The sequence below is a fragment of the Ochlerotatus camptorhynchus genome, unplaced genomic scaffold (assembly GCF_037179485.1).
Source record: "Ochlerotatus camptorhynchus isolate MF236.1 unplaced genomic scaffold, CSIRO-AGI_Acam_v1.1 ptg000575l, whole genome shotgun sequence".
Lineage (NCBI taxonomy): Eukaryota > Metazoa > Arthropoda > Insecta > Diptera > Culicidae > Ochlerotatus > Ochlerotatus camptorhynchus.
The window spans coordinates 48629-75652 of record NW_027041056.1 but is presented as its reverse complement, the minus strand read 5'-3'; the positions used below and the strand labels follow the sequence as shown (position 1 = coordinate 75652).

The 27024-nt window shown below is 40.1% G+C and overlaps 1 protein-coding gene across 2 annotated transcripts in view; it reads left to right on the top strand.

The window, feature by feature from the left end:
* The window catches only part of fab1 (fab1 kinase), a 78322-nt gene that overhangs the window by 37991 nt on the left and 13307 nt on the right, over positions 1–27024 (top strand). Inside the window, exons 6-8 of one of the 2 annotated variants that reach the window (XM_065236790.1) lie at positions 18756–20199; positions 20259–20355; positions 20430–20848. In XM_065236790.1, coding sequence (XP_065092862.1) covers positions 18756–20199; positions 20259–20355; positions 20430–20848 — 1960 coding nt within the window. Of the gene's footprint in view, positions 1–18755; positions 20200–20258; positions 20356–20409; positions 20849–27024 lie in introns of those variants that run through there. The other variant, XM_065236792.1, reaches the window with a different exon arrangement.

Below are 27024 nucleotides of genomic sequence, written 5' to 3'. Positions count from 1 at the left end.
GACACAGCCAGCCAGCGTTTTTTTGAGTATTATTCCGACCACCATCCAAGTTACATCCAGTGAAGTAAGAAAGCAATCTGTAGAGAAATAGTGAACTAGTTAGAATAAAAGTAGTGTTAAGGTGATAATTTGATTAGTGTGTTGAATCTTTCAATCCGAACGAAATACAGTCCACTTCCAACCCACCGGAGTTGGCCACGGTAAACGCGCCAACATAGTGGTCCTTCGAACCGGATCCAGCGCCGCCCGTAGGAAAGGATTCGACACCATCGCCACTCGACCGAGTGTATTCCGACACACTTCCGTGGTGTGCCAACCACGACGTGTACCGCCAGGAGAGGAATCAATTATTGATCACCGCCGCTTGCGAATCCGATTCGCAAGTTTCAACCCGCCCGCCGAAGGATTTTTCTACAGAACCGCTATTCCGAAACCATACGTGCTCGTGCTGTGTGTAACGTACGACGTGACAACGAGTTCATTATGCCAGTGGATCGAACCCCGAAAGGTAAGCCTGCTGCTAAGGAAGCAGTTGAGGGCACAGGCAAGGAGAAGCAGCACGACGAGTCAGCAATATTCGAAGGATTTGCAGAATGGGAAATCAGTGCTGATTCCGAAACCGTGAAGGAAATAACGTCGCTTTCCCGCCAGCGAGACCAGGTCACCATGAAAGTAGTGCGTGTGCAAAGGGCGCTTGTTGCCGCTCGAAACTTGGTGAGCCTCTCACAACTCAGGACGTACATGAAGAATATCGATGTGGCCTACAACGAATACAGCGCAGTGCATAGCAAACTGGTTGCTATCATTCCCCAAGAAAGTTTTCAACAGCAGGAGGAAGTTTATGTCGCATTTGAAGACCGATACAACTTCGTCCGCACGACCATCGATGAGCTAATCATGGCACACGAAAATGCAAGTGTTCGTGCTCAAGCCCCGCAACAACAAATCATCGTCCAACAGCAACCGTTGAAGGCTCCAATTCCCACCTTCGATGGTGATTATGCCAACTGGCCGAAGTTCAAGGCCATATTCCAAGACTTGATGGCCAACTCAGGAGACTCGAACGCGATCAAGCTGTATCATCTGGACAAGGCTCTGGTTGGTGCAGCAACAGGTGCTCTGGATGCCAAAGTAATCAGCGAAGGTAATTACCAGCAAGCGTGGACCATTCTCACCGATCGCTATGAAAACAAAAGGATCATAGTCGAGACGCACGTTCGTGGTCTGTTCAACTTGCAAGGAATGTCATCCGGATCCCACAAGGAGGTGCGACGTCTGCTCGATGAGTGCACCCGCCACGTCGAGAGCCTGAAGTATCTTGAACAGGAATTCCTCGGTATTTCCGATTTGTTTCTGGTTCATATGCTGACGACCGCCATGGACAACACGACCAGGATGGCATGGGAAGGCACACAGAAGAAGGGCGTGCTACCCAAGTATGCGCAAACCATTACGTTCCTGCAATCGAGATGTGAAATGTTGGAGAACTGCGAAACAGCTTTCCAGAAGGTTAATGCGCAGCCCGCTTCCAAATCGACCCCGAAGGTACAAGCATTCCAACCGAAAGCAAGCAACCCGAAGGTCCATGCCGCCGCAACCACACCAATCAGCAAGGAGGTTTGTGATTTCTGCCAAGGTGCACATCGCAACTACCAATGCAATGCGCTTGGTAACATGTCCTTTGACAAACGTATGGAGAAGGTACGCACAACTGGTGTGTGTTTCAACTGTCTGCGCAAGGGGCACAGCTCCAAGGAGTGTTCATCACCGAGGTGCTGCCAAAAGTGTCAGAAACGGCATCATACACAACTCCACAACGACGAGGTAAACCGAGAACCGAAAGCCAACGTGTCCGTTTCGAAAGAAGAGTCCCGCACAGTTCAACCGAACAGCACGGTAGCAAACCCGCCATCCGGAAGAGATATACCGAGCACATCCTGCTCGTGTAACTACGCCGATTCCACGAAAACTGTGTTCCTGCTGACAGCGGTTGTCAACGTGCTGGACGAAAACAATCAACTGCATTCATGCCGAGTACTGCTAGATAGCGGCTCTCAGGTAAATTTCGTAACAAACAATTTTGCAAATCTTTTAAGAATTCAGAAGCATCGTGTCAACGTTCCAATCTGTGGCATCAACGACGTCAGGACTGTAGCCCACGACAAGGTGATGGTCAACATCCGATCTCGACTCACCGACTTCCAAGCACACGTGGAGTGTTTGGTTACGCCCAATGTGACAGGTGTCATCCCGCCAACAAGAATCGACGTGTCATCTTGGAACATTCCCTTCGGCGTCCAACTAGCCGATCCGGAATTCTACAAACCGGACAAGATCGATATGCTTCTTGGTGCAGAGTTATTCTTCAAGTTGATGCGACCAGGACATATCAAACTCGACGACAGCCTTCCCGATCTCCGTGAAACCTGCCTTGGATGGGTTTTAGGCGGTGTATTCACTAACACGATCCACGCCAATCAACCACAACATTCGCTCATCGTATCGTTGGATGACATCGAGGAATCCATTCAACGATTTTGGAGGCTCGAAGAGGTGCCAGATTCGAGTCCTCTGACGAAGGAAGAACAGGAGTGTGAAGCCCATTTCGTCGCCACCCACCAGCGTGATGAAAATGGACGATACCAAGTGAGGCTACCGTTCAAGGATAACGTGCACGAGCTTAGTGACTGCCGAGCGGTTGCTTTGAAGCGATTCCAGATGCTGCAGAGGAGGCTGCAGCGGAACCCCGATTTGAAAGAGGAGTATGTTCAGTTCATGCGTGAGTATGAAGAGCTGGGACACTGCCACGAAGTACGAGAAGAAGACGATCCACCGCACCAGCAAAACTACTACCTGCCGCACCATGCGGTACTTCGCCCATCAAGTTCGACCACCAAGTGCAGGGTGGTATTTGATGCCAGCTCCAAACCAACAGTGAACAACCGTTCACTCAATGAGGTTCTACAAGTCGTGTCGTGTTTTTTGGTGTGAGCAGCCGTCAGAGCCACTCCGAGTCTTGGAGCTCACGACGGTTACATATGGAACAGCATCGGCTCCGTTCCAAGCTACCAGGTGCTTGCAGCAGCTCGCCGATGATGAATCAACCGATTTTCCGATCGGTGCGCAAATCGCCAAGGAGGATTTTTACGTCGACGATGCACTTTCCGGTGCAAATTCACTTCCGGAGGCCCTAGAAGCAGCAAGGCAGCTGGAAGGCTTACTGAAGAGAGGAGGGTTTTCGCTGCACAAGTGGTGTTCCAACTCAAAAGAGTTTTTGGACCACATTCCAAACGATCGACTGGAACAGCCCGTTCCATTGGGAGAATACGGACCGAATGGAGTCATCAAAGTGCTAGGCTTGCTTTGGGATCCAAAAGCCGATCATTTCCTCATCGCAAGGCCGCCACAATGTGATTTGAATCAACGATCAACGAAGCGTATCATCTACTCCAAGGTGGCCAAGCTCTTTGACCCGTTAGGACTTGTGTCACCAGTGATTGTCGTCGCCAAGCTACTAGTGCAACAGCTGTGGAAGCACAAGATTGGCTGGGATGAGCCCGTCAACGACTCGATACAGGAGCGATGGGTTGAATTTGCAAATACCTTGCCAGCACTCGACAAAATCGCCATACCAAGAAGAGTTACGTTCCACGACGCCGTGTCCTACGAAATCCACGGTTTTGCCGACGCATCATCATTGGCGTATGGTGCATGTGTTTATGTTCGAAGCCTGTTCTCCAACGGTTCCGCCAAGATGAAGTTGCTGAGTAGCAAGTCCAAGGTTGCTCCGCTACATGACCTTTCAACGCCTCGAAAGGAATTGTGTGCCGCATTGCTACTAACTCGACTCATTCAGAGGATTATCCCAGCCATGCAAATGGAATTCCGTGACGTGGTCCTCTGGTCGGACAGTCAAATCGTTCTGGCGTGGATGAAACGATCAGCCGATCGCCTCAAGATTTTTGTCCGAAACCGAATTCATGAAATCAATACCTCCACTGCAGGATATCGCTGGTGCTACATCCGATCTGGTGATAATCCAGCAGACATCGTGTCCAGAGGTCAGCTACCAAACGATTTGCGCAGAAACAATCTTTGGTGGACCGGACCAAGTTTCCTCACGAAACTCGAGTACGACGAAGAGGAGTTAGTCGATATCCCCGACCAACAGCTTCCCGAAATGACAAGCACCGAAATTGTCACTTCGGCTGTGGTGGAACAGTTTCCACTGTTTTCCCGCTTCAGTGACTTCAGGAAGATCGAACGCATCATGGCATTGGTACTTCGATTCATCGCCAACATCCGCACCAAGAACAGGTCACAACGTATCTTCAACCGGTACGTTACTATTTCCGAACTCCGTCGATCGAATTTCACCATTATGAAGATGGTTCAACAGTCAGAGCTAGCTGACGAAATACGTCGTGTCCAAACCAACAAACCGTGCCGCAAGCTAGGAGGCTTGAATCCAGTGTTCGTGGATGGATTGCTTCGAGTTGGTGGTCGGCTGCAACATTCGAATCTACGAGCCGAGACGAAGAATCCGATTATCCTTCCGAACAGACATCCACTGACGAAGCAGCTAATCCGCACAATGCACATCGAGCATTTGCACCTTGGGCAAAATGGCTTGATTGCTGCTATGCGCCAGAGGTATTGGTTGCTGAGCGCCCGTTCAACCATCCGGCAAGTGACCCGCAATTGTGTAAGATGTTTCCGCACAAATCCAAATATGTCAACGCAGCTGATGGGCAATCTTCCTCAACCGAGGATAAATCCAGCACCTCCGTTTGCAGTGACTGGTGTCGACTACGCCGGCCCATTTTGGATCAAGATGGGAAATTACCGATCCAGGCTCATCAAGGCTTACGTGGCAGTATTTGTTTGCATGGTAACAAAAGCAGTGCATCTCGAGGTCGTGTCTGATCTCACATCCGACGCCTTCTTAGCTGCGCTACAACGGTTCATCAGCCGAAGAGGAATGGTGCAACAGTTGCATTCTGACAATGCCACCAACTTCCGAGGAGCACAACACGAGTTGCACCAGCTATATCAACAGTTCCAGGATCAGCAGTTCACAGGACGTATCCAGTCCTTCTGTCAGCCAAAAGAGATCGAGTGGCATTTCATACCGCCGAACGCACCCGAGTTCGGTGGCTTGTGGGAGGCCGCTGTAAAATCGACAAAGAGACATTTGGTCAGAGTGGTTGGCTATTCCAAATTGTCATTTGAAGAGCTAACAACCATACTCACCGAAATCGAAGCAGTTCTCAACTCTAGGCCACTGTTTTCGATTTCCTCCGATCCAGCCGACATAGAGGTAATTACGCCAGCTCATTACTTGATTGGTAGACCACTTACAGCCGTTCCGGAACCATCCCTTGAAGACATCCAAATTAATCGTCTGAAAAGATGGCAACATCTACAGAAGATGCGTGAGGATTTTTGGAAATCTTGGTCCAGAGATTATTTGTGCAGCCTTCAACCGAGGTCAAAGAATACCAAGACGACATCCAACCTTCGCCCAGGAATGGTAGTTCTACTGGAGGACAAAAATCAACCACCGCTTAACTGGAAGCTAGGCCGCATCATGCAGGTATTCCCAGGGCCAGATGGATTGGTCCGAGCCATCGATGTGTCGTCTAACGGAGCTACCTACCGACGACCGATCAACCGGATCGCAGTTTTGCCGATTGAGGACAACGAGCCACCAACCCTGAGTGATGTTGAATCTACGAGTCAACCGGGCGGAGTATGTTCCGTGCGAAACAAGCTATAGTAGCTTCCAAAACACAACGCAAACGATCGTCATTCAAACCACCCATCGTGGCAACAACGCACTCCAGGTAGAATTTTAAGGACACCGAACGAGAAGGGAGAAGCACTATATACTTCTCTTCAACATGCTGCTGCCTGCTGCTCGCCGTAGCGCACGGCAGGCAAGTATATAGGACCAAAAGTAGCAAAATACGATAGGACGACTGCTATAAAAGCGACACAGCCAGCCAGCGTTTTTTTTTTGAGTATTATTCCGACCACCATCCAAGTTACATCCAGTGAAGTAAGAAAGCAATCTGTAGAGAAATAGTGAACTAGTTAGAATAAAAGTAGTGTTAAGGTGATAATTTGATTAGTGTGTTGAATCTTTCAATCCGAACGAAATACAGTCCACTTCCAACCCACCGGAGTTGGCCACGGTAAACGCGCCAACAGAAGCTTATTTGGAGGATACCTTGAGCTAGTAGTAAGCTTTTTTGCATATTTTGGGGGTTCGTGAGCATTCCTTACATTGCTGAAAATTATGATAGCATCAGATTGCGGGGTTGCTAGTGTTATAAGATGCTTTGTTGATTGTTCATTTACTCTTGATCGATTGTAATATTTATGAATATTTTAGTGGACAAAAAGGCGAACTAAGAGTTGGACGCCTGAGCTTTTCCACATTTATATCGCTGTGAAGCAACTGTAAACTCTAGAGGATATTTATATCTGTAACCAGGCTTGCTTCCACTTACTTGCTATAAAAAAATATTTTCGGAATTTTGTAATCATTAGATGTTATCAGTGTTGCTTCCACTCACTTGCTATAAAAAAATGTTTTTCGGAATTATGAAATCATTAGATGTTATAATGGTTATTGGTACTTGAAGGTTGAAAAAAGGGGTCGTGAAGTATGTATTTGACACATAAAACCGGTCAATATTGCTTTCAGTGCGTCACAATCAGCGCTTTTACGATTCGTGAGCGCTCACTCTGAGTGAACGCTCACGAATCATAAGATCGCTGATTGTGACGCTCTGAACGCAAAATTGACTGGTTTTATGAGTCAAACACATACTTTTCACCCTCTTCTTGTTACTTGCAAGTACAACATATTATTATATAATCTAATGATTTCATTATTCCGAAAAACATTTTTTCGTAGCAAGTGAGTGGAAGCGACCCTGGATGTTATAGTGATATTTTGTACTTCTTAGGTACAAGAAGAGGTTGAAAGGCATGTGTATGAAGCACAAAACCTGTTGAATTCGATTTCAGATAATCATAATCAGCTATCGTAAGACTCGCGAGCGCTCACTCTGAGTGAACGCTTACGAATAATAAAATCGCTGATTGTAACACCCTGAAAGCGATATTGACAGCAACCCTGGATGCAACCCCGCCCATAAGGATTATACACAGGTGTGTAACTTTGAAAGTATTTTATGGCAGCGGTTTGAGGAGCGAATTCTGGATAAAGAGCCACCTTGTGTTAAATCAATGGGCGCAGTCGTACGGCCATAAACTGAAAACAGATGGTATAATCCCTTTTTGAGAAATTATCCTGCCACACACAATATCACACACTATGGCTTATATCATGTAATATAGGCTGTCTTGCAATGAGCACTCATACATAGGATTTCCAGTGAAAACTAGATGTATGAGTGCTCATTGCAAGACAGCCTATATTACATGATATAAGCCATATTCTGTACATAGGATTTCAGTGAAAACTAGATGTATGAGCGATCATTGCAACACAGCCTATATCACATGATATTAGCCACAGTCTGTATGGGGTATAACGTAATTTAGATGTTTAGCTTTAAACCTTTAAACGGTTTTACTGATCCGAGGTCGTTCCTTAAGCCGGTTGGTGCATGTTAAATCTTTGGCGGCTATCGGATTCAACGTCTACGGAGCTTACGCAGAAGTGATACACCTAGGGGTAAGACAGCGTTTGAACATGATTAATATTGAAGTTACTTTTGAGTAACTCTGAGTAACTCGAGTTGTTCACTATTGAATGCACGGTAGAACAGCAACCTGTTTTTGTGCGTATTTTTTTTTTCAAATGTCAAGTTCAGATGTTTGGTGAAGCAAACATTCAAGAAGTCTTCAACAAAGTATCAACCAACGACTTATCATACTGAATCACTATCCTCAAATCCCATCATCTTCGTACCTTGTCTGTACCTTTTTAAGCAGATGTCACTTGAATTGAATGCAGACAATCATCATTCAATGTTGACCATCAACACGGGGAAAACTGCATTCGTAAAACAAATCCAAGTGTTTAAGCGTCTATGAGAAGAGTCAATTAAATTACCATAACATCTTTGATAGAGTAATATCAAATAATTTTAAGTTTTATTCTAGGTAATGTTCATGTGCATGAAAACATTTTTACTCAGGTTCAGCGACGGGAAATGGTTGAAAAATTGTGTTTGGCATAATTTGAGGCTTTAGTATTATCTTGTCTTCTCATGTTCCTCCAAGTTGAAGCGTTAGCCCTCTTCGGTGTTCCACCATAGAGCTTTTTGACGTTTAATCGGCGCACACTACTGCACCATTTAAATCGAACGAGTGCGAGCAAGAGAGAAACATATTAGTGGGAAAACAAACCATGCATTCATCCATGTGTGCTAGATAGAGAAAGACGATTAAACGTCGAAAAGGTCTATAGTCCGTCTTTTGTGTTTCGGTAAACTTTTCTACCGTCCGCTAAGTCAATTCATATAAATAAATCACGTAACCTTCATGAATTTCCTTCTTCATAAATTCGTTTGTAATTTGAATTTCTGGAATTTAAAGGTACAATTGTATACCCCTAATTTGCATGAAACGTAAAGCGATCCATCATAATGGATGTTTCGAAAACGATTTCACTGCTGATGGCAACTTCTCCGGATTTGTTTTCGTTTTATACCTTTGTCCACTCATAACCAAAGACTTCCGTTTGACTCTACGATTATCCAAGTTAATCATCCAGTCCAGGAGAACTTTGATATTTGAACGTTATTGCTTTTGTATACAAACACGTCAATCATCGGTTTCTCACAAACAAACTATACCAAATGATAGAGGAATCATTCCTCTAACTGTTTGTGTTAACCAGGGCTCTACATTTTCGAACCTCTAAAATGAACTCGTGTTTTGTTTCTCTCATACATACGTGTTCGACGCTTCCTTTCTATAACGCCTAGCTAGACTATCAGCAAGAAACGAAAATAAAAAAGCACGACGCTTAGAAGGAAAGGCTGGCTGTGGAACTTCTCGTCGTTGCTTTGCTCATCGCTTTCAATGTAACTAACGTCGATTTTCTAGTTAAACGAACCTCATTATGGCTTTCAATCTCCTTTCACGAAAACTCTATCACCGCTCTTTCAATTTGTTTAAAATGCGTTATGTCCCGTTTTTGATCATTTTTTTTAGATAAATATATGGATGGAAGACAAATTAAAAATATTACGTGTAATCTTCAAGTGTTTTCACGTGAGAAATGCTTTAAATGTGTTATTTCATTTTCCGTCATATACGTCATGAAACCTCTGTTGATGTGTTTCATGAAAGAGAAAACTATCAAAGTCGAGCGCTTTTTCGCTCATCCGTTTCACCGAAGCTTGAAAGGAAGACCAATGGAGCGACGGGAGAAAGAGAGACAAGCGATTGAACATTTGTTTGTGCACGCCGACTGAGGTTCTAGAATGCTGCGAAGCTGTTCGACTTTAACAGAAAAAGAAAGCCAGCAGTCTCTTCGTCGCATCGATTTGGCCGATTGAAGCTGATATTGTGACGCCCTGGTGTTAACAGTTTTTTAGGTTGAGCTTTAATTCGTTAGAAATTGGCGATTTCGGCGTGGTTGAGGTTTCCAAGTGACTAAAAGGCCACCCACATTAGATCCGGATCTGACGCGTTGCGGTAAAGTGACAGCTAAATCTATTGTCAGACTGTCAAATTTACGTCAACGCAACGCAACTTCGGTTGTAGTAAAAAAAACTTATCATATATGTTTTTACGGGCATTATTTGGTGGAAAGTACACGAAACAAAGATATATGTTTCTCCTGAAACTTGCACTTTCACCCACAAATGCTTTAATTCTTAGAATTTTGTAGTCGTGATGATATCAGAATTGAGTTGCGTTGAAACAGCAACTAGAACTCCACCTTCTGATTTTTTTTCCAGATCTACTAAAAACGAGGGGGGCGACACATCCAAATCTCAATTCTAGATGCTCAAAAAATCTCACCCTAGCGAATCAATCTTCGAAAAATCATCTTTCATTTCTCGCATCTCCTTGCATCGTGCTTCATCTTTTTGCAGGAAATCTTCAAAATAGACATACATCTTCCTTCTATCTACTCAGCGTGCGTGCAGCTAGCCACAGCAAAACACAATATTTGCTGCATCGTAGATAGAGTCATCCCCCTCGACCAAAAACCTCTTCACTTCCTGCACCTTCATCTCAACTAGAATCATTGGCTTGAATTATGGTATAAGAACAACTCAAAATTTTGTTTTGAATCTCGTTAATCTTAGCAGCGCTTCTCAATCGTTTCAAGTTTTAACAATATACCGAGATTTTTGAACTCCAGGCAAATCTAAAACCGCACTACCGTTCATACCTACTAGCGACAACGCTCTGATGAGACAACGAAACCCCACCCCCAAGCTCCTCCTCTAATCATACCCTTCTAACCTCGGGTAAGCCTATTTAATTTCTATTAAAAATATTTACCACTCCTGTATACTGTCCGGAATTCGTCAAGTTTAGTGAAATGTCGTGATCCTGGGCTCAGCTTTGTCTTCGTTGTGTCACATGTCCTCGCTAACGTTTCCATCAACTCGTCCGCGTTCAGGTCCGAGGGGCTGCTGTCTACACGGAGTGCTTCAACAAAGAGATCCTTGTCAAAAGCCTTCGTCTTGCACTTCCGCTCGCATGTTCTCGTCCTCTGTAGTTCCAGGATTCCGTTGGCCGATCCTATACCGTCTCGCCTAATGGTTGATGGATTGGATTCCGGGCCGTCTATGCAAAAAGTGCTGATTCCAGCTAGAGCTTCCAGTAGCTCCTCCAATATAGTGTTATATATATATAATATATATATAGAATTGAAATCTCCTCCGATGATGACCGGTTTTCGTTCGCACTTCGGTAAGTTCATCCAGCATCTGATGGAACTGATCCATCGGGGGTGCGTAGCAGTTGCATATGAAGACTCCGTTAATTTAGGCGATTACGAAAGCTCAAACCCACATCTATTCAGTTTTTTTTGACGTAGGATTACGTTTTTCGGTAACATATTGGGGGTGCAATTTCAAAAAACCAAAATCGATCGCATTACGAAAAGAGGTCAGACCACATATAACTCTGTCAATAGCAAATGGATTTTAATTCTAAACAAGCCAATCGATTGGAAATATATCTACCAATCTGCTAAAATGAACACTTTATTAATTTTCAATAAGTCACTATTCAAAAATACACAAATATCCAACTGTTGCAATGGTGATCAAAATTATCACCGATTGCCTGCAAGCAGCGCATTCCCTAACACAGATTTAAAAATCGAATTTGATCCTGTCTCACTGCACGGTGCTCATTCAATCACCGTGTGTGGTCATGTCTGGTCGTTGGTGTCAGCAGCAGCAGCAGCAGCAGTAGCAGCAGCAGCATCATCATCAGCAGCAGCAGCATCAGCAGCAGTAGTGCTTTCAGCGTGTGGCGTTGAACATGGTTCTCCAGTACACAACGAAATGCAGCGAGCCGCAGAGCCCAAGTACGTCACCCTTGCTCCAAACAACATACAGCTCGCCAGCCTCATCCGCGTTGAATACCCTAATTGCTCAGTTTCGAAATCACGAAACGGTCCTTTTCAGGACCACCATAAACTTGTTAAAGAGTATGTTTTGGACATTTGTAAAGGTCATCAATCGGATGTCAGTTCCCGCAAGCAGCTAGCTACACTGAACGAAAACATCCGCAATACTTCGACTGATTATAGTATTGCTCGAGCCCTATAACAATATGCTGTAGAATTTCAGATGATTTCCTTATGGTTGAATTCGTCATCATCTGATGACCATCCATATGACTGTCCTCCAAATAAAGGAAGATATTTATTTGAAAATTGTCTGTAAAACATACAGGGCTCAGAGGACAACAATTTAAGGATAAGATGACTTGCAATTTTTTTAGATTAGATTATTAATTCGATTGTTTACATTTCCATATTTAATACCCATGAACAGCCATTAATCATGGATACAAAAATTATTTGTTGGTAGAGGAAACTTCCTCCACCACGAAGTAGAAAATCTACGGTTTCCACCCTTTACCAATGTTCGGACCACTTCTGATAGCAAATACTATGCTTCCACCTCGTTTGTCTACTCAAAGCATCATCGTTTTCCTGTATTCCAGAGGAAAATCATCTGATTTCAAAACAACCGTCATCCGGTTGCAGCTATCATTCGAAAAGGCGATTTCTATGTTTCGATTTGAATGGTCTGAGGTTTCATTCGACCAGAGGACGGTGGCGTGTATCAAGGCTCAACCTGGTCTGTAGAAGGTGTGAAATTGTAGTTCTAAATGTATTGATGCAATATGTGGGTAATCTATGTCAAGCGCGTCACCCTCGTTCCAAACAACATACATCTCGCCAGCCTCATCTGTGCTGAACACCCAAATAGCTCAGCAATACTCAACCATGTCGTGACCTGACCGAGGTTTCCAGCCTCGGTCAATTGCCTCAACAAGAACGCAATGTATACACGACCGTTCGCTCGAAGAATGTTCAAATAACTAACTCGAGACTGTCAAGCATCCCAGGCTCAAGCTTTGCTTGGTTTATATGGACGAGTGCACGGATGGATTTGAGTTCACTCGCTCGACAAAAAGTGACACAACAGCGGGGCCCTGTTTACTTAAAATGAACACATGAATAATACTCGCGTAACATTTGAAACGGGCCTATCAACTTTTGTACACAAAACTTGTTAAGCCCTTTTCGCGCAAACCGAATACGCCCACGCAAACTAACAACACCATCGGGTAGGAGAAATTCTCCCCTTGCCGATAGTGCTCTTGGTTTACGTAAGCATACTTCGGATCTTGTGAAAAGGACCTTGCAAGTTGTTTAGGAAAATTGATAATCCATTTTCAAATGTTATGCGAGCATTATTCATGTGTTCATTTTTAGTAAACAAGGTCCCGCTGTTGTGTCACTTTTTGTCGAGTGAGTGAACTCAAATCCATCTGTGCACTTGTCTATGTGCATACATGTGTGTATGTTTTTTAATCAAATTTATTGCAACACGCTAAACATAAACTCACTCATATTTAAACAAGAATTACCCACACTTATTATTATTATTATTTCTTGCTTAACTCTATCTACCACAAACCTTTACGACAAAACTGTCCTTTTTAGGATCACCATAAATTATTGTTGTTTTAGAGTTCATTTTCATTGAACATTCGCTCGATTTTCTGCCAGCCACATAACCCACCCCCAAAGCTCTTTGATAATGTACCCAGCAACCAAACGTTTGTCATCAAATGCGTAACAGTATTGAAGTGGTACATATAAATTCTCGTAATGACCGAATACCACATGTCAATTAACCAGAGACACTTCGTAAGGTTTTCTCCAGGACGCTAGAAAAAGCAAAAAAAAAAATCCAAATGTATATGATTGATAGCGATTGGAAAATTTTGAGCAAGAAATTCCTACAATCAATATTCACTTTTTTTTATTATCTATTGAATAAAACAAAAATTCCGTGCGTTTTGTGCACGTAAATGCGTAATTTTGTCATCATTTGTTTCCGTGATGGGAAAAGGGGTTTCCCTAACACAGTCGCGGAATATTGATACCAAGCACTGAGCATGCCAGACGGTACCGATCTTTATGCTATTTGGTGCAAATTTTAAGTCCCTCCTATTAAGAGCATTATGCAAAAAAAAACCTTGCCGAATTCTATTAATAGAAGGGGCTTAAAATTTGCATCAAAAAGTATAAACGTAGGTACCATTCGTTAGGCTCATATTCTGTGATTGATGGTTTTCCCTATTAGGGGAAATTATAGTCGCTTTATTCATAGTCTGGCGGATAGAATCTTGATAACCAATTGAGCTGTCAAATAGCGGAACTAATCGAGCAAATCATGACCAACAACATAAAAGAGCACATCAGCTATTGTAAACAAAATTTCGGAAAACCTTTTCTCGTGACTCAAGGCTCGCCTACGCAAACTAACACCATCTTTGGGTTGGGGAAAGTTTCCCCTATCCGATGATGCCGGCAATTTGCGTTCGATTGGTGAGGAAATAATAATCAACGTTTTGTTTATACATTTGATAGTACCTTTTCAATTGTTGGTCTAAAATATATTTAATTGGTTCCGCTTGTTGATAGCTCGAAATTCTATCCGCCAGACTATGAATATAGCGACTATAAGGGAAATGACTCTAATGTTGGCTTATGGATCTAATATTGGGCCCATCGCTAAAAATCTGCTATTTTAAATTTTATCTAGATGAAAGCGTCATTGGGACGGTACTAATGGATATTTTTGGTCACCATTGAAAATTTAGTCGATTGCTGAATTTATGTATGGGCCCAAACTAGGGGCATTTAGGCCGACATTACAACCATTTCCACTACATATTTCATTTTCGCACCGCTATCATTTCCAAAAGCATAGAGGAAAAATTTCCACAATATTTTTCTTAACTACAAAGAAAAAAATCTGAATTTTACTGGTGATGTAAATATCCATCCACGTAAACTTCCTTTTCATGTAAACCTGCAACTTGCAAGAAATGTTACTTACAAAGGTGGACGATTGCATACATTTTATGGAATATTTCATGATATGTGTCTTGTATGTGTCTAAACTTGTATGATAATATATGACGCTCCATTTATGTGAAATTTACACTACTTTTTCAAACTGTGTAGCTTCCAACCTTCCAACCCATCGGTCCTTTTCAGGACCACAAATTACTAATAAAAGAGTAAACTAAAGAGTAAGAGCTTGAATCCAAGACATATCGTCCAGGATTGGCTTGTTCTACATGGACATCGACAGAGCACCTCACAATCAGAACTCTCAAATTGCTTTCGAATTTCAACTTATCGAAATTTTTCACTGATAACGAGCTAAGAAATCAATTTAATATTTACTATACTTATACTGTGAGATCATAACTATCTTTCGTAATCCTACGTAAAATCTACGGTCTTGTCTTGGATACAACCCTTTTACTTTTTTTTTTTTTTTTTTTCGTTTTTAGTAAGGAGTAAAACAGTTTCAAAACCCTGGCCTGCAGTTTAATAGTGTTGTTATGCATTAAAACAGTTTGTACCCATATGTACTCTCTAGCAGGGTGTGGTACTAACAGGGCTGGTAGCAGGTCACTTTTTAGTGACTTGGTCACTATTTTGAAGCCAGTCACTAAAAAGTCACTTTTTACACCAAAAAGTCACTATTTCCCTAAAAATAGTCACTAAAGTCACTTTTTAACAAACTGTTTAAATTGAGTACTTGGCACTAAGAAAGTCTACAGTAGTTTTAACAAAATATACATATCTGTTAAAAAATTGAAAATTTTAACCAGGGTGACCAGTAGACTGATGCAAATTTTGACATTTTCGCTCCACAGTGCTCAAACAGTTCCAAATCGGGTCCTGATTAGTCTACCAAAATTTGAAATCATTTGAAAAGAAGCTGACTTGGCACAAACCATTTGAAGTTTATATGGAAATTACTATGGGAAATCCAAACTTTTTGTTCATTGTCTTCTTACCTTTTTCCATATGGCACTGTTCAAAAATTCAAAAGCTATACTTATGGAAAATTTTCTCAGCTTCAACTTAGCAGAATATAGTTGTTGAGCCAAACGTCAAATAAAATAGTTATTAATTGTTTAAGAAATTGATAATCTTATGGCATGATCAAGCAGCTGTTTTGTGAGCAACACTGTATCTTGCAGTGTGGCATAGTAGCCATGATTTTTGTGCTCTATTCCAAGCGCCAGAAACACCAATGTTGCCTGCTGAACAGTTGATTGAGCATAATCGTAAGACATTAGTGGCTTGAATTATTGATAACTTTTGATGCTTACATTATATTGAAAAGTGGTTCAGGACAAAGTTGTAGCTGAAAAAATTTTCTACGAGCCATTTTTTAAAGCAGAGCGATATGGTAAAATGTTAGATAGATATGAACAACATATTTGGTTTTCCTATAGTAATTTCCATATAAACTTCAAATGGTTTGTGCCAAGTCAGTTTCTTTTCAAATGAGTTCAAATTTTGGGAGACTAATCAGGACCCGATTTGGACCCGTTTGAGCATTGTGGAGCGAAAATGTCAAAATTTGCATCAGTCTAGTGACCAGTGAACCGCAAAACGTTAGAACACCAGGAAAACTATTGGGAAATGCTTTCAATTTCGATTTAAAAGAGAATTTTAAAGGATTCAATATATATCAGAGATGAATACCAAAGTACAGACTACGAAAGCCTCATGTAAAATTAAGTGTGCTGGGGACCGATTTCTTCATCTGCGCTTAAATTTTAAGCCAGGTTTACCCATATAGTTAAACTTGGCTTAACACATACGAGCGTCGCTTTTGATTATTGTTTAAATTATTAGAGACGCAAAATTCAGCTCCGAAACAATTTTGGAAATAATTCTAATATAATTGAGAGTGCATTTCTGAGAAGAATTCTACACACTTAGAAATAACTAATTTACACGTGACGGAATCCATCTTTGACATAAAAGATGAGACGTAAACAAACATGTAATGTAATATTAAGTGCTCCGAGACTGAAAAGTTCGCTGCTCGACGAAAAGTACGTTTGTTATGACTCAAATTTATGTCAAAATTGACGCTCGTATATGTCACTCTCAGAGCACCTAAATTTACATGAATTTTTCTAAGTGTGTATGATGATTGGATGAGGATTCTAGGTCCAATTCTAATAATAATCCAACATTAGTTCTGAAATTTTGCTTAAGAGGCTCCGATGAAAATTCCATGAAAATCCCGTGAACTCCAAAGATGGTCTCTGCGGATAATTCTAAAAGAATTCTGGGGTGATTTCTGATGATACTTCCAAGAGAATTCTAAAGAGTTCGAAATTTGAGGGTTCAATCTCAAAGGAATTCTGAAAAGAGTTTCAAAGTTTGTGATGGATTTTTGTTTTGAGAATTCTGAGGAAATACTATGGGGATTCTAAGGAGAATACAAATTGAATATCCAATTGAATGTAAGGGAGAAGTCCAAGATTATACTAAGCAGAAATGTATGAAACTTCTGAGGTTAATTGCATGGAAATTCTAAGAATGGATTTATGGAAGGAGTCTTCAGGGAGTTTCTAAAAGAATCAATACAAAATCGAAAATAATCTACTTTAACTAATCATGTGCTTTAACTCTTCATGCGATTTACGTAGTCGGAGATGCATAACGTCAAATATCAGACTTAAATAGTACGGCAGTGTGAAAATTGTTTATACAAAGTAGAAAGCGACCAAAGGACAATTTTGAGGAAGGTACTAATCGGGTAGTTGTTCACGTCAGATGGCGACTTGAGTGTGAATAATCAATAGAACTGTTCCCGCACATCAGAGGTCATCCCTTTTGCCAGTGGTGGCAGGGGAAACACCCCTCACCATCCCTCATTAACGGATGAGCTTGGTGAAGGAGATGCTCTACCCTATTCGTACCTTCCTCAAAATTATCCATATCGCTTTCTACTTTCTATATACAAATTTCACACTGCCACACTATAACGGAACTACCAACTCTTTACTTTCCTCTCCTCATCTATCGTAGATAATGTCCACTTTAGTTCTGGTATTTGATGTTAAGCGTTGCCAACTACGAAAATAATCTATTTCCAAGAATTTTGTTGATTGTTTTGCAAAGAATTTCAAGAATGCAATATTATGTTTATAAAAGCTTATTTGCCTCTAAGTTTAAGAGAAGGGGAATTGTTCTAAAAAAGTTCTTGAGATCATTCTGTGAAAAGTTCATAGCAAATTATCAAAGTTATCTACCTAGATATATAAAATATTTAGAGATTTCGAACACAGAATTAAATTCAAGATCATAAAAAATGGGAATTACTATTTGCTAGTCATCATGTATAACGTAAGCAAAAGTGAATTATTCAAATCACTTCAAATGCTCTTCACATGAGATTCCGTTGTGAGATTCGATTAAACTAGAGGAATTGATGAAATTTGATTTTAAGTTCCATGACTTAAAATGTTTATTTCAATATCAAACCGTATTTGAATTTCTAAGTTTCCATATAAATGGTTACTTATTTAGTAGGTTGGGTTGGTTGTCTTTATTAAGGAGATTTTCAGCCAAAACTTATTAAGTATTTACAAGTCACTATTTGGTCACTATTACCGTAATTTTAGTCACTATAACCACTACTATTATATCGCATCAGCACTACCAGCCCTGTACTAACTACCCAAATAAAGCTGGAGATCAAATTAAATTCAAAGTGGCTTTTTTCATTACTCCAGTTGATCTTGTTTCTCTATGGATAAATGGTTAACACAGCAAAACTTATAGCATAATTTTACACTGTTGATTCAAATGGAAAACTAATCCTGCTTTCAATAAAATCAATATGATTACTGATTTATCTGATTTTTTTTAGTGGAATAGTGAGGGGAAGTACCTCATTTGGCATAATGTGGGGAGTACCTCATTTGAAATACCTGCCGTTTGGCATAATATTCGTGTGTCATATTTTTTGAAGAACCGATAACAATAAAAAATACAGTCATGTTTTTGGTAGAGGCTGTAAAAAGTTTTTTTTTTCGCATTTATGGGAATTATGCCCACGTGAGGTATTCGCGGTAATGGCATTCGACATAATGTCATAAAGTCTTAATAGCAATTATAATATTTATAACATATTTCTAATCATATTTTTTTCTTTACTATATTTTAGTGCAAAAAGTAACGAGCCGTAGACGTCGCATGACAACGCTTCCCCAAAAATCAATCGAAGAATATGTTAATAAGGATGCTCTATGTCTGGAAAACCATCAACGTTTACCTGTGCTGTTTTGTAGTTTCTATTATAATCCCAATGCTCCATCATCGTTTTGTGCCCAACCTTCTTTCTTGAACATGCAATTCTACGGACAAAATGACATCATGCTTGGAGAATTCCTCGAACGGTACTGCTTTCGTAGTTCATATATCTGTAAATCCTGTAATTTGCCTATGCTAGATCATGTTCGACGGTACGTTCATTCGCATGGTAGCGTTCATGTAAAACTCAGCGAAGATTTTAACAAAGTTGACACGGGTACAATATTAATTACCTCAAAGTGTACCATTTGTAACGCAGGAACCAAACCGGCTCCAATGTCCAATGATACATGGTGTTATTCTTTTGCAAAATATTTGGAACAGCGGTTTCACGGCCATTCGTATAAACAGAGAGAAATCGACGATCAAAGCAAATGTGATCACGCACTACATCGGGATCATGTGCAAAAATTTTCCTACATGGGCATTGTTGCCAGTTTCATGTATAGCCCTATTGATGTTTGGGAGATTAGCTTACCTTCAATGATTGTAAAATTAAAAGGCTTAAAGGCATGCAATCCACAGCAAGTAGTGGAAGAAGTAAAAAATTTTGCCATGAAAGGATACGAAGTGTACGCCAAAATTTTTGATAAATTAGCTGAGCTTTCGGCCGACACGGATACCTTTTCTAGACTAAAAAAAATGGCTAATCAAGATCAAATGAATTTCAAGCAACGTGTTGAGGCAGTTCAAACTCGATTGACGGAGAAGATAGTCTCCACGGAAGCAGTCGAGGATGCGATGCTGTTGTTTAAAAAAACACTTGCGGAAACAATAGATGAATGGGAACCAAGGTTACATGATATAACGGTACAAAGTAAATCTAACCCATCTAAATCAGGAGCAGTAAGTATAGACAGTGGTACAATAGTAACAGAAGACCTCGATCTAGCTAAAGAAGATGATAATAACCAACAAGCTCCTGGCAAGTGTGCCGTTGTTCCAGCTAACGCAAGTGATACTACCATAGAAGCATCGTCGCAAGAGTCTATAACGGAATGCACAAAAACAGATGAAAAATTTATAAAAGACGGAGACCGAAAACGTGTTAAAGGTCTTTTAAGTCAATTTCTGTCTCCAGCTGAAAATACACTTATCTTAAATTCTCCTCTACCAAGCAACGAACACCACAGTCTAAGATCTGGGTTGTTTCCCGTTATGGTCAACGATCATGATTTATCATCCTGCATAGCGCATAGCTTGGTTTCTTCGGATTATATGAAAGCTTTGGATAATATATACTCTGGCAATGTGGCCGGACACAGTCCTCATTTAAAGCGCAAATCATTAGAAGTTAAGTAAGTAGTAAAAGTCGTAATATAAAAACTGCAAACTAATGTTACTTGTATGTTTTCAGTTCAAATCTTGAATCTGATGATTCGGTGCAGTCCAAAACAGATAATGCTGAGAGCAGAAAAAGTAAAAATACTTCTCATGTCGATGTTCATTTCCAGGTAAACATAAATAGAAAAGTCGTTATGCGTAAATTAAATGTTGCCACTATATAGATATACTTTTTGAAAAACAGGACACAACTTGTAACTTTACATGCAAGGTTTACTATGCGAAAGAGTTTGACAATCTGCGATGTAATTTGCTTGAGGCGCCTAATGCTACGTCGGACAGCAAGAATCCAAAACTAAAATGCAAAATTCCAACCGATACCAGAACGCTCGAGGATGAAGCTAATCTAATTCGGAAAATGTTTGCCCGGTCGCTTTGTCAAAGTGTAGTATGGGAAGCCCGTGGTGGTAAAAGTGGTTCAAAATTTAGTAAAACTATTGACGATCGGTTCGTCTTGAAAGAAATGTCAAACAAAGATATCTCGATTTTTGAAGATTTTGCTCCAAACTACTTCGAATATCTCTCCCAATGCTTAGGCAAGGAACAACCCACTTTATTGGCAAAGATTTTCGGAGTTTTCAAGGTTACCATAAGGAAAAAAGAGTAAGTAATAGGTGTGCTAACACATACATTTTTATATGTAATATTTTGCTTGTTGCTTCTCGGATGGGCGTTGCGATGCCACATCTACGGAATTTGTGCTAAAACAACCCTCTTTTTTGAACCCCTACAAGTAAACCGATTTTCTAAACTGTCCTTTTTCAAAAATTAACTATTTTTTGCATCAATTTTGTTATAACGAAATATTTAATTTGATGTTGCATTCTGCCGTTGCATACGCATAACTGACCCATATTCAGCAGTATTGATAATAAAAGAGGGTGTCCACTTGTTCGTGTACAAATTTCCGTATATCTGATATCGATGGTTGTTTGTCCACTAGACTGATGCAAAATTTGACATTTTCGCTCCACAGTGGTCAAGCGGTTCCAAATCGGGTATAGATTAGCCTCCCAAGGTTTAAACTGATTTGGTAAAAAACTGACTGGGCACAAACCATTTGAAATTTATATAGGAATCACTATGGGGAAACAAAACTTTTTCTTCGTAGTCTTCTATCCTTCTTCCATATTGCACCGTTAAAATATTCTATAGCTATTCTTATGGAAAATTTTCTCAGCTACAACTTTGCGGAATCTTGTTTTACAGCCTAACACCAAATTAAATAGTTATTAATTATTTAAGAGATTGATACTCTTATGGCATGATCAAGCAACTGTTTGGTGGGAAACACTGTATTCTGCAGTGTGACATAGTAGCCATGATGTTTTAGCTCTATTATACGCGCCAGAAACACCAATGTTGCCATAGTGACTTGAATCATTAATAACTTTTGATCCTTACATTTTATCGAAAAATGGTCATCAACAAAGTTGTAGCTGTAAAAATTTCCTACAAGTACAGTTATCAATTTTTAGAGCAGAGTAATAGCATAGAGGTAACTCTAAGACTAGTAGGTCCCGAAGAAATGTGCTCAACTTTTTGACTCAGCTCTAGTTATTCGGTCTCAAGGTAATCGATGCATAGGAAAATCCACGAATCGCTCATTTTATCTGTCAAACTTTCATAGATAATCAAAACAAACATTGCGTAGTACTAGAATTTCAACTAGAATGGGGTACGTTAATCGATTTTGCTTGGGACGAATAGGCTAGTGAAGTAGTGAGCCAATTTCAAATCGATAGTTTCGTCACAGACAAACAGACATAACACATTGAATATTTCTCACTTTAAAACATCGTCGCTAAAACATTACCGCCATCTGTTGAATACACAGTGGTAGGTAGTACGCTGAACAGATGGCAATAGTGTGTAAACGTCAAACGCAAGGGAATTGACTATGCGCGCCACAGGTGGCGGTACTACCAACTACGATACTTTTAAATCGACCGTTAAATGCTTGTTCGATGAACAACATGCGAGTGTTATGTCTGTTTGTCTGTGGTTTCGTATTGATTGTTGGTAATAGGGTGAATTATTAGGTAGATATGAACACAAATTTTGGTTTTCCCATAGTAATTTCCTATATAAACTTCAAATGGTTTGTGTCAAGTCAGCTTATTACTAAATGAGTTCAAATTTTGGAACGCTAATCAGGAACCAAATAAGAAACGTTTGAACACTGTGGAACAAAAATTTCAAATTTTGCATCAGTCTATTGTCCACTCTGGTCTGTCGGCTTTTTGAATAATTCGTTTGTCAAACCATGGTCTGCCGTCATCAATAGCTACTTTAATTATTATCATTTACCGCGTTACCGCAACGTAATGCCGCTGTAATCTACCATATTTTGCGCATTTCGCAAATTTTAATTCTTATAATTTAACCCGTTCCTTCTCAGAAGCTTTTTAAAGTTTAAATAAGCAGGGGTAGACAGGGCAAGATCGCCACCCGGGCCAAGATGAGCGCTCTTCAAGTTTACATCACAAATCTTATATTTTTGGAAACTGCACATACATACCTTTCTACAATGACCCAATGACCCAATGATTTATGAAAAGGTTCCGACCGAAAAAAAAAAATACTCTCTTTGTTATAAGAATTTGCAATAATCAATAACCTTTTTTTTTCGTTAAGTATGTTACAACTTTTACTGTATTAACTGTACTGTACTGTACTTTTAACTGACTGTATTAATTGCAATTATTAAATATAAACTTTAGGGTGGCCATCTTTCCCCGTCTACCCATATTGACTATTTAATGGTAGATTGACAATCATGTCATGGTTCAAAAAGTTGTAAATCACCTGTGCTATCATGGGAAGGCGAGAGTTAATCACAAAACCTCAATATGTTACTAAAATAGATTAATATTTGGTGTATGTTGCGTATTAACATTAACATCTAATCTAATCTAATCTAGCAACAACACAGCCAGTTCTTGAAAGTGTCCTGGAAAATGATGGATTTACCTACATCATTTTTCTTGTCTATTTGATATATTTCGCAACAAAGATGCGTCACACATATTAAAACGGCCAGGCCTACTGTGCAGCTAATTCAGAAAACATCGGGCGGGACGTTCCAATTTTGGGTTTTTTTTACTCTTTATTTGTTCCACATTCAAAATAAATTACATTTCATTTTAACCTAGGTGCTCCAGTTACTACAGTAACTTACCAGTCTTAATTGTTATGATATATATCTATGTGTTTTTGTTTTTACATTGTTCCTGCCTTGGCAATTCAGTATTTTAAACAGGTGTTTTAAACCTGCATGTCAGTATAACAATTAAAATCTTAAAACTAAAAACTAAAACTAAATCTTATCTAGGTATAAAGGGAATTAATAAACGATTTTTGCCTGAAATTATTTTGTTGGACATTTGTTTTAAAGTCTCAACATTCGAAATTCTATGTACTTCGTTAGTACTGTACCAGGGAGGCAACTTCAAAATCATCGTCAGAACTTTGTTCTGAATCCTTTGAAGTGCTTTTTTGCTGGTAGTGCAACAACTAGACCATATTGGCACTGCGTAAAGCATGGCCGGTCTAAAAACTTGTTTATATATTAGAAGTTTATTCGTCAGGCAAAGTTTGGATTTCCTGTTTATAAGAGGATACAAACATTATATATAGTTGTTACATTTGGCTTGAATGCCCTCAATGTGATCTTTAAAAGTTAATTTTTGGTCAAGTATTAATCCAAGATATTTCACTTGGTTTGACCAGGAAATTGGAACTCCGTACATAGTGACTATGTGACTACTACTAGGTTTCAAACAGAAAGCTCTAGGCTTATGTGGAAATATTATAAGTTGAGTTTTGGGAGCGTTGGGAGAAATCTTCCATTTTTTGTAAATAAGAAGAGAAAATATCTAAACTTTCCTGCAGTCTGCTGCAAATAACACGAAGACTTCTTCCTTTAGCGGAAATGCCTGTGTCATCAGCGAACAAAGATTTGTGGCAACCCTGAGGCAAATCAGGGAGGTCTGAAGTGAAAATGTTATACAATATAGGCCCAAGAATGCTACCCTGAGGAACTCCTGCTCTAACAGGTAGTAGATTAGATTTGGAATTTTGATAATTTACCTGCAGAGTTCTGTCAGTTAAATAACTTTGAACTAATTTCATAATATAAAGTGGAAAATTAAACTTTTTCAATTTAGCAATCAAACCTTCATGCCAAACACTGTCGAATGCTTTTTCTATGTCTAGAAGAGCTACTCCAGTTGAGTGGCCTTCAGATTTGTTTGAACGAATTAAATTGGTAACTAAGAGTTGGTAAGAGTTGATGAGCAGTTGAATGCCCATGACGAAATCCAAACTGCTCATCTGCAAAAATTGAGTTCGTATTGAGATTCGGATTCGGATCAAGAGTTTGCCCCTTTCTTTTGCGTTTAGGCGCCATGGCGGCAGTAAATTTTTATCCAAATCGACTTCCAAGCAGATTATTATAAGAATCTGAAGGATCGAAGAGGAATTTTCCAAATCGATATCCAAGAAGGATTACCACGGGTAGGGTTAAAACAAGGATCGAAGAGGAATAAGAGTTGATCAAGGTAGAAATTTTACAGGTAGAGCACTGAAAAGTGCTGTTTACATTTGTTGTAGCTTTAGGTAGTAGTAACACAGCAAAAAGCAAATAGATCCGCACGGCAAGAGAGCACGGTGCGGACTGATTTCCAATTTTAGTAATTATATGATTGGTTGATCGTTGGAAGCATCAAAGCTAGAAAGGATAAGTGATGCTCCAGTTTCTTCTGACGGTTGGGACATGAGCACTAACTCTTGCCCTAGCCTTTTATGACTTATGGCTTTCGCTTAATTACTTGTGTTCCTTCTGAACTGGTTTTGTCAAGCAAAGTGGACTGTACTGGGTGGGAGCGAACGGAGTTGACTAGCGTCAATCGAAGTTCTAAACTCAGGAGCTCTGAAAAGAGCTGAGGGGGTTTGACGCTGCTCTCCGGGACACCAATGGACATGTAGTAGAAATGACGAATGCTGCCGACCACACTAGACACTACTGTTTATTTCTCTTTGTTTCTCGATAGAAGGTTAAAGCTGCTGCTGCTGCGAACGGATGCTCGGTTGGATTCAAACTTAACTTAAGCACGCTACCGCGGGGATTTTTATAGAACGGCACCGACCGTTTACTCGTTGCTGATTGGTCGACGTTTTCTCCTCTCTTTCGGCGGTAGGCGGAAACTACTGAACTGATCGGCGTAAAAATTTGTATGCAGGGGTTTTTGGGGCCGGAAATGGTTCTTATGATGGTTCGAGACCCCTCCCCCCTCTGTAAGGAGGGCGCTCCCATACAGATGAAACAAAAATATCGCTATAGCTTTTTTTAATCGGTGCATAAACTCAAGCTAATATTTAATTACAAGCAAGGCAGGGCACACTCAGCTAGTACTATATAAAAATACATAACGGCGGTGGTTACTACCCGTATCTTGTAACTTTTATCAAGGTATAAAAGTAACACGGATTAAAATGTGATCATTTGATTACTGGAAAATCCTGATTCTCTAGTTTTGATTTGTCAGGACTAGGGTAGAGCTTAAACCAGTAATACACCAGGAAAAGGTGATCTACCAACGTTCCTGGTTTGAAAAGATAAAAATTTACAAAATGGAACGAAATCACCAAGTTTAGCCAATTGAGCCTAAAGGCAGCTTGACATGTGTTGATGAAAAGTCCAAATTATAGACGAAGCTTGACGAAGATCAACATGAAATAGTCCGGTGTTGGTTCTTCCCTCGATTTGAGAAAAAAAAAGTTCGGATGTATGTAGTCGATTTTTGATGAGCATTGGCAAGCCTTTTCGTGGTCAATAGTAAGGTTCAACGCTGCAGCTCTCGCAGGACTTTTTCTGTCTTAGTGAACTCTATGAGGAACTAGAAATCGTCTCCTGGGCCTGCTTTTGACCAGATAAGTAACCGATTATAGATAAAAAAAACTCCACGGAAAACTTTTTTGCGCCACGAGCTGTCTTCGGGCGCGGACGCATTTGCATTTTGGTCCGCAAGTAATTTGTATATACAGAGGTTTGGTCCCGGGTTTTACATAATTTCAGGGTAGTTAGGGCTCCTAAAGTTATGAAAAAATCCCCATGAAACATAGGGTCAGAAATGACTGCTTAGTGAGTTATTCAACATTTTATGTTTTTTTTTGTATTTCCAACTTTGGTTAGCTATTTTTCTGATTTAAACATACCAAATGAAAGATTAAAGTCTTAGCTATCAATGCTTTTTTGAAAAGAACTCGATTAAAGTTAATTATCACACATTAAAATTGAAAAGTATGTTTAAAGTACAAAAAAAAAACTCATGAAATTTCATACATTTTAGTGCTTTTAAGTTGAAATTTTTGATTACTGTTAATTTAGTTGTTCTACAAAACATTTTCCATGCAGTTCTCTAGATTTGTGCCTTTGGTAGTAACCATGTAGGCAGTATGGTTTCTTCGTAATTATTGATTTAAAACAGCTATAAAAACTTGTGACATTTTCTTACAATGCACTATGGTAACCCTATTCACTCGTACGTTCGGCTGTTGCAGTGGACTATACGCACATGAAAATTTGGTAGAATATTATTGTAAATGCTGAGCAACATTCTAAACTTTTGACTACCGCACATCTCCTGCGCCGAAAGAAAACATAACTGCGGAGATGTTTCGCGGTATCGAATATTGCTCAGTCTCAGCAGAAAGCACAACGAGAGACACCGAATCGGCGAATTCTGTGATCGGAAGGGAGATAAGTAGGTAGTGGT